The sequence below is a fragment of the Penicillium expansum genome (assembly GCF_000769745.1).
Source record: "Penicillium expansum strain MD-8 chromosome Unknown contig3, whole genome shotgun sequence".
In the NCBI taxonomy this organism is placed as follows: domain Eukaryota; kingdom Fungi; phylum Ascomycota; class Eurotiomycetes; order Eurotiales; family Aspergillaceae; genus Penicillium; species Penicillium expansum.
The window spans coordinates 57,264-74,252 of NW_015971301.1; the positions used below are offsets into that span (position 1 = coordinate 57,264).

At 49.2% G+C, this 16,989-nt stretch overlaps 5 protein-coding genes across 5 annotated transcripts; 3 read left to right on the plus strand and 2 right to left on the minus strand.

Moving 5' to 3' along the window:
* Window positions 1-3,203: 3,203 nt before the first annotated feature.
* PEX2_000180 (uncharacterized protein) lies at window positions 3,204-6,235 on the plus strand (the record flags this gene model as incomplete). The annotated part of the gene is made up of 3 exons (XM_016737296.1): window positions 3,204-4,144; window positions 4,221-5,139; window positions 5,198-6,235. 3 exons carry the CDS (start codon window positions 3,204-3,206, stop codon window positions 6,233-6,235), a joined length of 2,898 nt encoding a protein of 965 aa, XP_016599011.1.
* A 476-nt stretch (window positions 6,236-6,711) lies between these two features.
* PEX2_000190 (uncharacterized protein) lies at window positions 6,712-7,989 on the minus strand (the record flags this gene model as incomplete). The annotated part of the gene is made up of 1 exon (XM_016737297.1): window positions 6,712-7,989. The coding sequence occupies one exon, from the start codon at window positions 7,987-7,989 to the stop codon at window positions 6,712-6,714; it is 1,278 nt and encodes a 425-aa protein (XP_016599012.1).
* A 1,357-nt stretch (window positions 7,990-9,346) lies between these two features.
* On the plus strand, window positions 9,347-11,841 carry PEX2_000200 (J domain-containing protein; the record flags this gene model as incomplete). The annotated part of the gene is made up of 4 exons (XM_016737298.1): window positions 9,347-9,850; window positions 9,929-10,255; window positions 10,308-11,627; window positions 11,692-11,841. 4 exons carry the CDS (start codon window positions 9,347-9,349, stop codon window positions 11,839-11,841), a joined length of 2,301 nt encoding a protein of 766 aa, XP_016599013.1.
* Window positions 11,842-12,242: 401 nt separating this feature from the next.
* On the plus strand, window positions 12,243-14,101 carry PEX2_000210 (SKIP/SNW domain-containing protein; the record flags this gene model as incomplete). The annotated part of the gene is made up of 3 exons (XM_016737299.1): window positions 12,243-12,392; window positions 12,454-13,884; window positions 13,940-14,101. The coding sequence occupies 3 exons, from the start codon at window positions 12,243-12,245 to the stop codon at window positions 14,099-14,101; spliced, it is 1,743 nt and encodes a 580-aa protein (XP_016599014.1).
* Window positions 14,102-15,040: 939 nt separating this feature from the next.
* On the minus strand, window positions 15,041-16,484 carry ayg1 (heptaketide hydrolyase ayg1; the record flags this gene model as incomplete). Its single annotated transcript, XM_016737300.1, has 5 exons — window positions 15,041-15,220; window positions 15,277-15,409; window positions 15,461-16,209; window positions 16,262-16,336; window positions 16,392-16,484. 5 exons carry the CDS (start codon window positions 16,482-16,484, stop codon window positions 15,041-15,043), a joined length of 1,230 nt encoding a protein of 409 aa, XP_016599015.1.
* Between the last annotated feature and the right edge of the window lie 505 nt (window positions 16,485-16,989).

Below are 16,989 nucleotides of genomic sequence, written 5' to 3' on the forward strand. Positions count from 1 at the left end.
CTATATAAGTGATTTAATTGGACTTTGCCGCGGATTAATCCTCCGCTCATCCAATTTTTTTTGGAGGCTTCGGTATTTATTCGGAGAAACTAGATCCCGTGGAAAGGAGATTCCCATGAAGGAATTGACTTCTCTAAACTGCCGAGCTTGGAGGTATGATTAACGGTAAAATCCCGAACTCCGGGTAACTCGCGTCATTTCATCTCGGGCTTTTCCTAGAACAGAAAACGCACACTCCAGGGGCTGAGTCCAAACCAGACGACGATCCCGAAGGCTTGCAGATCGGATCGCCAGAAATTGAGACATACATCATTCGTCCTCCGTATTCCGTACGTGGTCAATTCCAGAGTTGCATCGCCGTTGGACTAGGATGTCAAGTGGACCTTAACAAGACCAGGGTTCCCTGTTGGATAACGAATATGGTAACTTCGTAACTCTGTAACTTTGGAACCTTGGGAGATTCCCTATAAAACAGTGATCTGGTGGGAAAAAAAATAACTAAATTCGGCATATCTTCTCCATCCTAGGCACGGGGAGGACGGAGTACCGAGCCATAAAATAACCTCACGGAGTAGACGGTCTCGGCTTTGGCTCTTTATAGAGTATAGTAGTTCGAATTCGGGAGATATTAAACCGGTGCAAAACAGTAGCCCACTCCACTTGCGGACCATAAGGTCGATCCTCACCAGGCTATCCAAAAGTAAGATAGATAAGCCCTGCGGGCCCGACGCTGGGAAGGAGGATTGTCCCGTCTAGGCATAGAATCGCCTACGCCACCATCCGGCCGAGGCCTAAAGGACCCACTGTGAGGATACGGTATTTTGTGAGTTCAAACAAGCTCACTGAGTTTTTTTTCTTCTCTTGTTTTCTTTTCTCTGCTTATTCTGCAGAATTTTAACTTTAGAACTATATAAATCTTGCAGATTATAGTATATATGTTGTATACATACACACATATTTAATGTCCACTTTATCCGGAGTACTCCGTAGGTAGATATCGTATCCGGACCCATGTAAGTGTTTATATTGCACATGTTCGTGAATCCTAGTAAAACCCGCAAGTACTCTATTGGTGCACGTCTCACTGAAGTGTCTAGGGCATGAGATTGGTCACGGCGTAGAAGGTACTGCAGAGTGGGTATCTCAAGACCTTTGCGCGTAGAAGCCTAGAGTTACGAATATGTATGTTGTAAGCACCAAGGTAAAGTACTAATGTAGCATCCTTGATCCTTGTGGAGGATTCGCCATTAATATAAGGATGCGGTAGTAGAGCGGATGAACCGGGGGAATATTCGGGGAGAATTCCACATTTTCCCCTATATTTTTCCTATTTTTTCTATTTTTCCTATATTTTTTTCCCAAGATTACGGAGTACATACTCCGTACTCTCCACTTGTAAGAACCAAGTCTATAATTGCCGTTAGACAACCATTCCCGATGCCATTCTCTGTGCAAGTTTGAAGACTCAATGCCGATGTCATGTACCCACTATTAATTCTGATTAAAAAAGAAATTTCTATTTAACTTAATTTCCATTTTCTGAACTAACCGTCTATAGAGACATCGGGCACACCCTATCCCTAATGTGGCGTCTTTGGAGCCGCCTAAACCTAAAGGGTTTGAACTGTCTCATTTCAATTTTTTTCTGTGTTGACGTATGTTGTAGAGTAAAGCCATAGATTCGGTTATTCCGAGTAGTTAAAACTAATTTATATTAAGTCGAAAAGGTGAACGTTCGTACTTTTTGGTCTTTTGGTAATTTTAATGTACTCGGAATACTTAGAATACTTAGAAGACTCTTACTGCTTTAGCTCTTTTTCGAGCTCCATACCTGAATTCCCCTCCTTTCCCATCTTTCTCCATATTGTCCTTTTCTGTTTCGAGCCTCGGTTTCTTTAAACCATTTTCGTCTTTTTTTTTGGGACCTTTTGCTTCAATCCCCTGAAGAAAACCTTGTACCCTGCAGGACAGAGGGGAAGGCTGAGGCTCGACGTCAAGTCTCGACTTGGAGGGAACGTCAAAATCATTTCATTCTTAGTCTCTCGAATCTACAAGGCGCTACTTCTAGTGGCTTTCCCCCCCCTTCTAGGGTACCACTGACCAGTGGTAGGCGACAATTCTTTCGAGGCTATTTTGTTCATAAAGCTGTGTGCCACCATCGGTCTACATTGATCTTTCCGATTATCATTACCTTTGCTATCGGTGTCAGCTTGGGTCTTTTTTTTGTCTCTCACACATCCATTCGGAATTCGGAACTCCAAAACGCCTTCGGCGTTATTCGCTCCAATATCTTTGGGGGCCTACCCACACATTGCCGCCACTAATCCCTAGCTCTTCGAGAATCTGTAACCGAGATCTCACTGCCGTCTGATCTCCCCGCTCTGCCGCATTCTCGAGTATCTTAAGCATTCAGCAGTACTCTGCTGGATTTCAAGTGCGGGGCATTCGTCGTTGCCACTTTGGCCCGATTCACCGCGAGCCTGCAAATTCATAGGCCCTCGTCTCAAGCCGGGCAAATCCCTGGACGTTGGCACAAGCTACTGGGATACTGCAGCCACCCTAGCACGGAAACCATGCAGCTGAGACCGTGACTGCCCGGGACTAATGCGAGATGGTGGCCTTCTAAGCTAGCTTCAATTCCTTTCCCCTTTTCGACTTCACCGGCACGCGCAAATTGCTGAGAGTTGAATATTTCGATCTCCAATATTCTCACCAACTCACTGGCAACATTTGTGCGAATCCCTCTCCCTCATCACTCCTGTTTGCCATTCACTTCTGAGCTTGGAACGTACATGATCGATCTATTTCGCTTTGCTGCCGCCTGATCCAAATTTGTTTTACTTTCTACTCCATTATATCACTGTCCCCTGGAGACCGAAAATTACAGTGGTATGTGAAAGGCGCTTATGTCCCACCAGAGAGAGAGGGGTCGGAGAAACGAGCTCATTGCTAAGTCGCCTGCTTTCTTCTAGTTACCCGTTTTGTGCACTATCTTCTGGGACCTGAGGAATTCAACAAAAAGCCGAGAATCAGCCAAAGACAATCTCGTCTAATCATTTCAAGCCAAGTCATTTCCTCGACAATATACCCATTCAAGGGTACGAAGCCACTGAGCACCCCTGTTCACTGTTTGTTGGCTGAGTCTGTTATGTAGACAGTCAAATTGTGTGAAGCACTCTGACCCCATATATCATCCAACCGTCATGTCAACACCCCAAGGATCAGGATCTGGCTCCGGTTCTGGCATAGGCCCACACTACTACATTGGACCCTTCGGTCGTATGTTACCCACCACAGATGGCCCATCCTCGGAGCAGCAATCCGAGCATCCAGCTAATTTACAAGAATCCCCGGACCTTCCATACCAGCTTCCACCCCCGCGTGTTCCAGCTAGTTTACAATTTGGATCTGATCCCTTCCCACGACAGAAAGGCAGTCCTCAGGGCAAAGACAGTCGACCAAATCACCAGAAGCCAGAGCAACTTCCCTCCGTGAGTCAAATACTTACTCCAACACCGGGTACCAATTCAGCACAATACCCTCAACCATTTGCGACTTCGACACCCAACATAGGGCGCCGTGAACCTGCATATCCACCTCACTATCACGATCCGAATTTCCAGGGTTCGCCAACCTCTATACAGGATAGAGGCCGTTCCGAATCTCTCCCGCAACTTCACACTGGCCTGCCCCCACTATCACAAGTGGCTCTGCATGGCCACGGAGGTATAAGAAACCACACGCCGACAAGAAGTGATCCATCTGCTACATCCTATCCGCACGGTCAGCTACCCTTTCACACCACAGTCTCACATGATCAAGCCCCAAGTGGGGAACTATCATCACCGGAAAGTTCAAATCGATCACGCAACCAGCCCCTCCGGCCTCATGTGGTAGACGAGCGAGTAATCGACGGGGAACTTTGCTTCGTATATGCAGACGGATCATTCTGTCCCAAATTTATCGATGGTACACCTGTCAACGCAAATTGGGGCGTAACGAAGGCCGGGAGGCCGAGAAAGCGCCTTGGACTTGCCTGCCTGACCTGTCGCGAGAAGAAGATCAAGTGTAATCCTAACCCAACTCCCGAGGCCGTATGTGATCAATGCCGGAAATCTGGACGTGAATGCAGGTTCGAAAGTGCGTAAGTGTGATCGTGATCTCTGAAGAATATGCGTCCACGGACTTATCCTGTTGAACAATTGCTAATCTCCTCAAAGCCCGCGGGGGAACCGTCCTCCATTGAGAGGGTCAGCAGGGCCATCTGGTAGACCCGACCCTTACTCCCGCGCTAGTCACGGTACTTTGGACATTTCTCCGGCACCTTACGACATCGCTCGAGCCTCGGACAGTGCGACCTCCCTTCCTGGAACCAACGGCCACTCACCGATATCAGAGGGCTCGATGCTCACGCCGTCAGCTCAAGATGCTACGTATGAAACCATGGCTGAGGCCGATAAAGCTTTAAGATCCCGATCTTACCGATTCCCACCGTCTTTACCCGGCGCGGATGACACCCTTGGACGACCGTCGGCACATATCGAGTCTACTCGTTCGCCCGAGTACTCTGACATTCTGGGGGAACTCAAGGACAACAACTCGGACGACCCACTCGCGGCATCCTGGCACCTGGACCCGTACGAAAGCGACCCAGAGACAGCGGTTCACTATACTGAATGCTATTTTTTGCACATGAATGACGGGCTGTACCACATGTTCCCGCATGGACGATTTAGCTCGTGGTTGAAATCCTACCCCACCAAGTCTGCCGACGACAAAATGCTCCTTTATTCTATGATGGCTCTTGGATCTGTGTTCTCAGACAGGCCAGACAAAATGGCAGCTATGAGGCGATATTCTCGCATAGCACGATTTGCTATCAACAGAAGCCAGCACACCCTCTCTTTGCAGCTTGCTCAGAGCCATATCATAATGAGTCTTTGGTACTACGCTACAGGGTCACTGGTCGGGTCTTGGGACTCGATAGGCGCAGCGGGAAGAGCGGTCTTTGGGCTTCGTTACAACGTGGAATCTGGCGGCGTTGTTGTGGATCAAAGCCAGATATGTGACTACGGGTTACATCCACAGGCGTTGATTGAGTGCCGAAGGCGGACCTTTTGGATTGCTTTTGTGCTTGATGTAAGAATACCACATCCTCGGACTAACGAGGGTATCCTAGTCACTAACAAAAAACTAGCGCTTCTCGAGCCTCTATTCCGCTTCGTCGACCTTCATCTCGTCAGATGCAGCCCTGTTGAGACTCCCATGCCGAGAAGAAATATATGAGACTCAGCAGTACGCGACAGTCCCCTATTTCCAATCATTCCTCAACCACATCCCCGCCTCCACAGGCGATGACCGCTCCACACTAAGCCCAATGGCCTTCTTAATCGAGATCATGGCTATTTGGGGAGACATTTCTCTGCATATAACCAGGTTACCACACATTCCCCCCGAAGCATACAACCAAATCGCCGAAGAATTCCACACCACCATCGTCCAAAAATCCAACCAATGGATGAACCGACTTCCTGAGTACCTGGCATTCTCACCTATAAGCCTAGAACGAAGCATCCGGCAAAGAAAAGCAGACACCTTCATTTCGACCCACTTGTTCTACCACGCCAGTTTGATGAAACTGTACAGACACGCTCGCTACCAGAGCCTTCGACCCGAAATACTAAGCCAGTACATCCACCGCGCTCGATACCACGCCGTCGAAATCCTCCGCATCTCTCTCACCTTCGACCAATACGCCAAAAAGATCACCCCTTCTCGGCACAACACAGAGACATCCATTTCCCAATTAACCCTCCTGAACCCATTCCTCGGCTACGTGATTTTATCAGCTGTGGATGTCCTTAGCTCCGCTGGTCTGGCGTCGCAGTTGCACGAGTGCATCTCTTACATTAGAGGTGCACTAGATACTGTTCACGAGCTCGGCCGCTACTGGGATAGCTCTTTGCAACTATCCGCCGTTCTCCACAGACGTCTGGGTCTGATGATTAGCTGTATGAATGAGCGCAGCGTCTTCGCGGAGAAACAGGGTTTTGCTCTCGATGGCCCGCCGCTTGAGACGAAGGTCCATGCTGGCGCTTTGCATTCTCATCCGCCGGCTACAATGGGTGAGGACCTTTTCACAGGATCTATGCCTAGACAGGTGCTTTTGAATGCTCTGCGGCTTGATGAGACGCTCATTTCGGAGAGTGGTATTGCTTGGATTAGAGATCCTTGAGGTGACTTTCTCCTCTATTCCTTTTGGTATTCTCTTTGTTTGAGTTCCACATTTGGCGTGACGACGTGATTGACCACCTGGCAATGTTGATGTTGATGTTGATGTTCTTACAGTGGTGATGGAATCTTATTGTCTATCATCCTGTTACGATGTGATGGATGCATTTCAATGATGATGGTGAATTGGCTGATTGATTCGAAAGTTTCGTTGCCATGTATAGACCTGTGATCTACATGACTTGACTTTGCCTGTTTTCGAGCAGCAGAGTTCCATATTTTCTTCATTGTATATTAATTATTGCATGTCATTTATTTTCTGCTTTTTTCATGCTTTTGAGCGAGCTCTCTTCTAGTGCTATCTGCTCGTCATGTACTTGTATATATCTATTAGACGTGGAAGGCACTGAGACAGATAAAGGAGAAATCCAGACCAAGGTCTCACTATTCTATTACAAAATCATCTAGAATAATATGCTGCTATGATGAATTAGCTGGAAACTGTCCTGAATAAATGAACCTGCCTTCAGCAGGATCCATCAACACCGCGTAATGAGTATCTTCATTAACAATCGGGTCCGAGCAAAGCCACCCGAGTACTGTCCCAAGAGTAACCGATACCTCAGATTCAGGATCTTCTCCTATATTCGTATTCCGTTTCCACTTCAAATGCACTGGCTGGGAATGGGGAAGAGCAGCATTCTTAACTCTCCGCTTCTTTAGTTGTTGTTGGAAAACCCCATGATCCAGCACCCTGCGATCCCATTTTCCCTGCATGGACGCCTGCCGCTCTTTACTCTCCTCAATAATCTCCGCCATGCTTTGCATACCGTCCACCACACGCAGACCGGTATATCCTCGATCATTCGCGATAGCCTCCTCCATAACCGATATTGTATCCTCATCATGATTGGTTTTGATAAGGAAAGAACTCGACCTCCGCCAGACCGCAGTCCCATAGTCCTTCTCCATCGCAACAATACTACTCCCATCACAGAAGATCAAGTACGCAGCCGTCGTACGCAAAGAAGGAACCTCATTCAGGATCTCCTCCAAGGTCGAAGTATTCGAAAGTCTCGCAGATCCCTCACCCTCCACACCAGGAAGAACACACTGTCTCAGCAACGACGTAATAGACTGTCGCAAACCAAGTAAGACAAGCAAATAGTTCAAATAAAACCCGAAATTCCGACGCGAGTCATGCACTGCCCGGAAATTCAGCGAAACGCTCAGATCTTTCCGCACACCCGTGAGAATACCCACGAACCCGACGTACGTGATGCACGTCGCGAGCACTTTATCCGGCGCGTCGTCGCGCACGAATTCAAGTTGCACGATTAGAGAGCGCAGTGGATCCATTCCCCAGTCTAAGGTGCGGAAATGGACCATTCGGGTCCAGAGTCCGTCGAGCATTCGTACGCCGCCGCTTGTGCAGCCCATTAATAGATCCAGGACCACGTTTAGACAGATTAGGAGGTACAGATCGACTCCGGTTACGCGGCTGATGCCGCGAATCTCGGCGGTTTCTTCGTCTGTGTAGAGTCTGCGCAGGAAGAGACGCGCGAGCCAGTGGATTGGTTTTGTTGGGATGTTGGGGGAGAGGTTGTGGATCACGTCGTCGAATATGCTGGTTACTGAGCGCATTCGGTCTTTGTAGATATAGGCTAGGGCTGTGTAGCGCTCTTCTGGTGGGCGGGAGAGGTTTATTCTGAACACTGGGGGCTGTTGGGAGCCTAGTTCTTTTAGACGGGTATTCATTTTTTTGATGGGTTGTTTTGATTATTGGTATCCCATTCAGTTGAGGAGGGGTGAAGGATGTGAGGTCGAGTGAGGATGCTTAATAAGTTGATAAATATCTCGTTCTGAGGGTTTTATAGGAATTGAGAAATTTGGGGTATACTGAAGGGGCTTACTCCGTACTTATGGGTAACACGATGTTCACCGAAACTGCTGCCTGTTGATATATCCGCGTGGAACTCTAATATAGATCGACACTCAACATTCGATTTTCTAAAAGTCAAGAGTTCGACCAACGTGTATGACTCTATTGGGCTGACACATGTTGAAGAAGAGGTCTAGCGTTCGACGTGGCTCGTTTTGCCAAGGGATTCTATGTCGATCCACCTGTGCTTGCTACCCCCAAGTACCCAACGGGGTATCTTTAGCTTCAGATAGTATTTTAAGCTGATTTACAGATTACTGTACGATGATTTCTTTTTAGCTTTCCTCCCTGACTGTAGACTGAGCTATTTGCATGAATTAGTGGACTTTGCTCCTCTTCTATTGTTGATTACACTAACTGGCTCTGAATCGACGACAATCCCAATATTCAGGAATACCAAACCAGGCTGCATCCGAAATTCAATGCCTCGGATTGAACTTCATTGGATACATACGGGTTCCAAGACAAGCTTACTCTATACAGAAGAAGAGCCGGATGATCACCTCTGCAGCTTGAGAACAATCCAGCTGATCTGCATAGCTTTTGACGAACATGCTCTATAACTTGCTCAGCCCCATTGGGTATTTCTATTTTGTTAAGTGGAGATAAATGTAGACTATTCTAATTACAGTAGACCTTGCTGGCACCTATCATCTCTGAGATCGTTAATGTGTCACCCATTTTCGCAATTGTTTATTAAAAGATGACATTCCATCTATATAAGATAAACTGAGATTTGCATAGTATCTACCTGTTAATATGTTAACATGCTAATACTAATGTTAATCCTAATCTGTTGGTCACATCACTCCAATTGCCTTGAAGCCAATAAGAATCGGATCACGGGTCGTCACTGGGCAACAAAGGCATTGTATTTTAACGATCAACGGGCAAACGTTACATTTAGTCTCATAGACTCGACATAATTTGAAATAAATGTGAATTAACTACTTGATAATAAGCAGCGAATACTAGCTCTATACATATCCCCAAGTCAATGATGCTCCACTATAACACCTCCGGGGATTCCAACGGAGATGCGGAAGGTTTCTCCGGAATTTCCATTTCCCTCCACATCACCTTGTTTCATTGTCCAGTAGCATTTCATCCAACCACCCCAAAATGGGGCTATATATATAGATCACAAAAAACGAGTGTGCAAAAAGCTCTCTCATGTCCTCCTTCAGCCAGTCCGTGCCCGAATTCCTCGGGGCGCAGGAGTTCCGCGCGACGGTGGAAGATGACGGACTCGACGGCGACTATAGCATGGTCGGCGACTACCCAGAGGAACCCGACTATTACGTCCTGCTGGGCCTTGCGCGCAATCCACCACCAACAGAAGCCGAGATCCGCTCCGCCTACCGCAACCTGACCCTCAGCTTCCATCCCGACAAACAGCCGCCGCATCTCCGCCATGCGGCCGAGAGCCAGTTCAGACATATCCAGGAGGCGTATGAGACCCTCATCGATCCAAAGAAGCGCGTTGTATATGATATATCTGGTGCTGCGGGCGTGCGACAGGAATGGGGTCAGCGTGGGGCCATGGGGATTGGTGGGGAGGCACAACGACAGGAAGTTGGTGTTAAGGCCATGTCGCCGGATCAGTTCCGGAGATGGTTCCTGAAGACCATGAAGAAACGGGAGCGCAAAGCGGTTGAGAGTCTGGTTTCCAGCAAGGTATGTATATTCTGTCCTTTTGTTTATGGGAAGTCGTGCGAACGGGCTATTGCTGACATTCATTGGGTTTGATATTAGGGCGGTATTACCCTCGGAATCAACGCGGCGTCCATGATCTCAGTCGACGAGGACGAAGATGTGCAGTTCCACATACCTTCGCCGCAAGTGTCCTCATATGGTGTTTCGTATAATTTTAAGACGCCGGTGTCATTACCACAGCTTTGGGGCACAGGGGAGAACGAGACAGAAACGTCAGGTGTGGAAACGGATTCAGGAGAAGGTGTGCAAGAGGAAGAATCAGAGCACATGGAGGTGACTTGGAATGCGGGTATAACTGGAGGTTTGGCTCGCCCGGTCAGGAAAGTCACAGTCCAGTACGAGGATGGGACAGAAGGAGAAGAAAAGGTATGATATGCTGCGTGTTTGCATCTCAAAAACTTTGCTAACCCATTCTTAGTTCCAAATGCCACCTTTGCTGGCAGCTCAGAACTTCCAATTTGGGGCCACTGTGACTCCCAATTTCAAAAACCTGGTGGGTACCAAGGGAATCTGGGCCAAACATCCTTTCTCCCTCCTTAGGGATTCCCATGTCAGCTTCAATGCTCTTCTTCTTCCGGCCCCGACTTTGAAAGCGACCATTGCTCGAGCCTTCCAACCAATCCCTGGCACCAAGCCGTTCCAGGTCAGCGTGACTAGTATACATATGCGCTCCTTGGAGGAAACGGCGCCTTCCTTCGAGGTTCAAATTTCGAGAGAAATTGCCAAGAGAAAGATCGGCGTCATTACATGGTCCAGTGGCGTTGTTAACTGGCCCGAATTCCTTCTCAACTGGTTCCCATCACTTGGCATGGGAGCTCAGAGTGCCATTGCATCTGCTAACGAGGTCAGTAACCTGCAAATTGGTTTAATCTCCCTCCCCCAGCAGGGCCAAGCTACAGTAGATTTCGATGACGACGATGAGGAGAGTGGGGATATGGAAGAGGACGTCCGTCATCTTCTCAAGAAAAAACGCCATATCGACCAATCTGCCGAGTCATGGCAGACCATGCTCCAGGCTACTCCCGCCGGAGGCGCCCTTATCTTGAGTTATTCTCGGAATCTCTTCTCCGGAAAACCCGCTGATGATCCGGTTAAGACCGAATGGAGCTCTGAAGGGTACTTCCCGATGCCGAGCATGGACCAGGCGCGTGCTGTGCGACTCGAGATTTCGAGTGTTCTTGGGACAGACATGTCTCTCAATTGGACCATTAAGGGTGTTCGTCGGGTTGGCGAGTACACACGTGTTGGGCTTGGTATTGGTATCGCCGACAAGGGTATCATGATGACCGTTTCATGGAGCCGACTCGGCCAAACCATTACTCTGCCGATCAATGTTTGCCCGGCTAATGAGGCAACAAGCGGCGCTGCAGCGCTGACTGCTATATTCCCTTGGCTGGCCTACTGCGCGATTGAATTTGGATATATTCGCCCGCGCGATAGAAAACTCCGTCGGCAGGCAGCTGCTCGACGCCACCGTGAGCTCAAGAAGTTGATTCCCAAGAAACGCGAAGAAAGTCTCCAGGCCATCGACCTCATGACGGATCAAGTGCAAAGACGGCAAGCGCGAGAGGAAGCACAAGACGGTCTGGTCATCTTGAAGGCCGAATATGGTTATATACCGCCAGTAACCAAGAAACCCAAAAATGGGCTCGCGGAGCCTCGGGTGATTGATGTCACGATCCCTGTGGCTGCACTAGTTAACCGGGGTCAATTGGTGATTCCTGGCAAATCTATCAAGGTAAGTCAAGCGATAGGCCTTAAATCTGTAATCCTTTTCTGAGTACTAATTTGGATATATCTAGTTCCAAATTTTGGGATTCCACGACCCTGCGCCATTGTTGTCCAAACGATTGAAGATCTGGTATAGATTCCAGGGCCGCGATCATTTTGTCGAGGCAGGCGATAAAGAGGACATCGCATGCCCCATGCGTACACACTTTATATCCACATGAGATCTAGACTCATCAAAAGGTTGAAAAACCTTTGTTTCCATGTAATTATATGTAACATCTAGTCGTTTATTAGCGACTTACTATTTCCACCTCCATTTGGATGCTTTTACTCCTGCCTGTGTTTGTAGGTCTGAACAGTCATTTTCTCAGCTGCTGTAAATACAAGGATTTCTATAATTTGAAGGCGTTCTCATATTAAGCATTTTAACAATAGCATTCGTTATGAAATGAGCCAACCCAAGTGAATTGTTGCTCAACGTCGGAAAGTCTTGGCATAATTAAATACGGCATTCCATAAAGACCATCAGCGCAGTTTGTCCCGAAAAGCCAAATGGAGCGTCACTCCATGATCTCCTCTCATCAACCACGAGTGCACAGCTCTTGAGTTGCTCACTCTTGAAATGTCGACCTCTATTACTTCTGGACTTTTCAAGTCCCTCCCCAAACCAAAATACACTGGTGAGGAGGAGGAGTTGCCACAGCATGCGCAACCTCGTGGTCCGCGCGTGGTGGGCGCCGACCAGATTGATGAAACACAGGTTGTCCTACGGGTGAGTTGTGGATCGTTCTATTGACATACCAGTACGAGGACTAATTGATTCTGTCTTTCAGAGGACCGGACCCCCGCCCTACGGAAACCGTGCAGGATGGCGACCTCGCGCCCCCGAAGATTTTGGGGACGGCGGCGCGTTCCCCGAGATCCTAGTTGCACAGTATCCCCTCGACATGGGCCGAAAGGGAAAGTCATCCAAGTCAAATGCGCTTGCTCTTCAGGTTGATGCCGAAGGCAAGGTCAAGTACGACGCGATCGCCCGCCGCGGACACGCCGACAACCGCACCGTCCATGCCTCATTCAAGGATTTGATCCCGCTCCGCCAGCGGGTGGATATGGGAGAAATCTCTCTGGAGAAGCCGTCTGAGGAGGAGATCCAGGCTCAGATGGAAAAGACGAAAGCCGCGCTTACAACCTTGGTCGAAGGAGCTGCCTCAGCGCAGAAGCCGAAGAACGTCAAGGGTGGACAAAGAGCAGAGCCGACTTTTGTTCGATACACTCCGGCCAACCAGATGGGCAACAACGGTCGCCAGAATGATCGTATTATGAAGATTGTCGAGAGACAGCTGGATCCCATGGAGCCGCCCAAGTTTAAGCACAAGAAGATTCCCCGTGGCCCGCCCTCTCCGCCGCCTCCTGTTATGCACTCGCCGCCTAGGAAGCTTACCGCGGAGGATCAAGAAGCTTGGAAGATTCCCCCACCCGTGTCGAACTGGAAGAACCCCAAGGGTTACACCGTGCCCTTGGACAAGCGTTTGGCTGCAGATGGTCGCGGATTGCAAGATGTTTCAATCAACGACAAATTCGCCCAATTCGCGGAGGCTTTGTTCACAGCGGATCGACATGCGCGTGAGGAGGTGCAGCTCCGAGCTCAGATGCAGCAGAAGTTGGCAGAGAAGGAGAAGGCACAGAAAGAGGAGCATCTTCGGATGTTGGCACAAAAAGCTCGCGAGGACCGCGCTGGCCCCAGCGCTCGCGTGTCACGGGCTCGTTCCCGCTCCCGAAGTGCCAGCCGCAGTGTATCTGTATACTCCTCTCGATCTGCTACCCCTAGCGAAGATGACGAAGCTGCCCGAGACCGCGCGGAGCAGCGCCGCGAGCGACGACGCGAAGATGAACGGCAGCTGCGCCAATCTCGCATGGGTACCGAGCGCCGCATTCAAACCATGGCCCGAGAACAGAACCGTGATATCTCCGAGAAAGTTGCGCTTGGCCTGGCCAAGCCTACACAGAGCTCTGAATCTATGTGGGATTCGCGTTTGTTCAACCAGACCAGCGGCATGCAATCTGGTTTCAATGAAGATAATGCATACGACAAGCCGCTGTTCGCCGCGCAGGACGCCATCAACAGCATTTATCGTCCACGTGCCCAGGCTGATGCCGATGACCAGGATGCAGGCGAAGGCGAGATGAGCAAGCTTGAAAAGACCAAGCGATTCGAGGTCCTGGGTCGCGCCAAGGAGGGATTCCGTGGCGCTGCTGAAGCCGAGGTAAGCTTCCGTCTGATATACACTTTCTTTTCAACTCTAATAAGTTATTCTTTAGGAGCGCCAAGGTCCTGTTCAGTTCGAGAAGGACACTGCTGATCCATTTGGCATTGACAACATGATTGCCGATGTGACTTCGGGCCAGAAGCGTTATGGAATTCAGGAAGCTGAAGGTGATGATGACCGCAAGTCGAAACGCCCGAGGGTCGACGACGAATGAATCCACTTTTGTTAATCTTTCTTCCATATGTGTCTATGTTCTCTCGTGATCTTTTCACGGGCATCGGAAAAATATCCTCAATGCATTGCGGGCGTTTCTGGCAGTGTGATTCCTACCACTATCTTGTTCACAAAAGGAAATCAAAGCGAGTTAATTGGGCTCGCTTGTGAAATGGGATATACTATTTCATACAGCTACCAATAAAAACTATGTTGATCTATGTCTTCAAATTACTAGTCGTTTGTTATCTTTCTAATGAATGTGTATAGTATTGAGACAGCTTTTACACAAGTACAGTATAGGTAACTACATAGCTACATACTAGGCAAAGAGGATATCACAGTAGTGACCTCCCCCCCACCCCCCTTCCCCCCCCAATGTATTCCGTGAGACTCGTCAAGTGACTATGGAACCCCAGAAGCTCAGTCACTCGTCAAAGAACTCGCCCGAGAAAGCCCAGTTTGATTTGGGTGCGCAGCTGCATGGGCCTCAACAACTTGGTAATGTTGATGTCTTCATGCATGGGCGCACCCTTGTGCTACGGGACCCTCCCCCAACGCTGTCTCATAGAGATGGTGGTCGAGAGGGTTGGGGAGAGGAAGAAGAGAAGAGAAGGAAGGGGGGTGGGGGGCCTTTTATATTGTCACGTCTCACGTACCTTCCCCAAATGGACGCGCATGGTGTTGGCCAGGCTGCCTCAGGCTTCCTTGATAAGTATCACTCTGTCTCTTACATACACGTACATAACACCCGTGGGCCATATAAGATTGTTTGGCTTTTATTTCGTCGCATAGATAACAGAGATATGAAAAAGTTGTACGCCTCCAAGGCAATGTAGCCCATGTACCCAAGTGGAATCAGATTCAAGCAAGTAGTATTAACATTAAATTTCAATGAGTGATTGTCTAAAGCAGACTACATCCACCCCTCATCGCCCGCTCAGTTCTTCAACTCCCTCATATTCGGAGATAGCACACTCTCCAACCACTTGTAAGCCACAGGCAGACTGTCAGGGTATCCCATGTGCACCCGGTTCTCGAAGAGCCGATTTTCCTTAGGACCTCCATGCTTAAGAGGCTCGATACAGTCTTCAATCGGGACAACACCGTCATCAACGCCCTAGAAACCATCAGCTTTCTTTTCTTTTCTCGACAGAACCGATCGGGAATACATACGTTGAGCATAAGCAATCGGCAGTTATCCTGGTCAAGAACACCGGTCTCCACGAGCGAGAACTTCTTCTGAGCGTTCTTCACAAACTCCTCCTCACTGTCATACCCATACTTCTCCGCCATAGCGGAAGTAAGACTATCACCATGGTTAGTACTCCACCAAAGCAAAAACCCAGTCACAACTCACTTGAAAGGATACTCATGATCATTCGCCCTAGCCAACCACTCAGGACTAAAAACAAAGTGCGATCCAGGTCCATGAGCAACAGCACCCGCAAGACGCGCACGGTGCGTACAAGACGCCCGGATAGCATAGAAACCACCAGCACTAAGTCCCCAAGCCGCGACACGCGACATGTCAAACTCCGGCCGGCGATCCATGTAATCGAACACACTGTTCCAGAGCCTATCAGGCGACTCAGGGTCTGCCGGGTCGGCAGGCGAGTCCGCGGTACCAGGAATCTCAACAATAACAGTCGCCCAGCCACGATTAACGATCTCGTGGGAACGCTGGCTGTTATCGGGCCTGTAGCCGTCCAGCCCGGTCATGAGAAGCACGACAGGGACGCGGTTGATAGCGCTCGCTTCCTCCGGCAGGCGAATGTACAGCGGGATTTCGGCGCCGTCACGGCCGGCGCGGTGCGTGTGCGGAATCACTTCCTCCGTGATGATGGGGTTCCATAGCGAGGCGGCTTTCAGGTACACTTGCTTCTGGCGATCGAAGGCGGCGCGCTTGATGGAGGTCTCTGGGCGTGTTGATGGGCTTACGTAGGGGAAGCGTGAGATGCGGAGGATGACTGCTGCGCGGCGGTAGAGGTCCGCAGCGCGGGAGAGATCGCCGTTGTTGAGGGCTTTCGCGGCTTGGTTCTCTAGTGCTGTTGCGGTTGGGAGGAAAGCTTCGGTGTAGGCCTCGGTGTTTGCGTCGTTGATGTTTTCCTGTTGTTGTTAGTCGTGTTGGGATGTATGGATTGTGTTTGGAGATGCTTACAGCGATTAGTTTTTCGAAAATGGGCTCAAAGTCTTCCAGAGATCCATCGTGGAATGGGTAGATGGATTTCGAGGCCTGGTCAATTATGTTAGTTTTCTGGACCTTTTGCTCTTTTTGGGAAGGCCCGTACGCAGAATTTCCACTTTGACTCCCACAGGACCTTGATCGAGCCCTGGTGAGGGTAGACAGTGTCGAACTTATCTCCGAGAATCCAGTTCACCATATTGAGAGGAATATAGATGAAATAGATTGATGGGGTTGATGGGTTTGATGGGTTTGATATTGGCTAGCACGGCCTTTTTTTAATGAACTACAAATTCAAGGCATCTTGTGATCTCTTATTTGGGTTGCCATTGCTTGTATTTGCTGGTAACAGCTATTACGAAAGCAAAGTCAAGGCAGGATGATGTCGATTCAGATGCAAACAGTAGGTGACTATTGCCACAAGCCCTAGATGAGACTGAATCGGCAAAGATCTACTCCGTACCGACGGTTATCTCCGTAGGGCATGGGGTTGCTTCGAATATTTCCGGATGCGGGGGGATGGACAGCCAAGATGGCGAGGGAAAGGGCCGCAGATCGGATTCTCGGATGTCTCATTCCTCAATCATACCCTCGATTTCTCTTGGCGGCTTCTTGTGGCCCTTTCTGGTGTCGACTTCCTCATTGCCTAGCCTCATCCTATGTAGGTAGTTGAAAGGGCCAGGTCTGAAATAGACTTTTATACG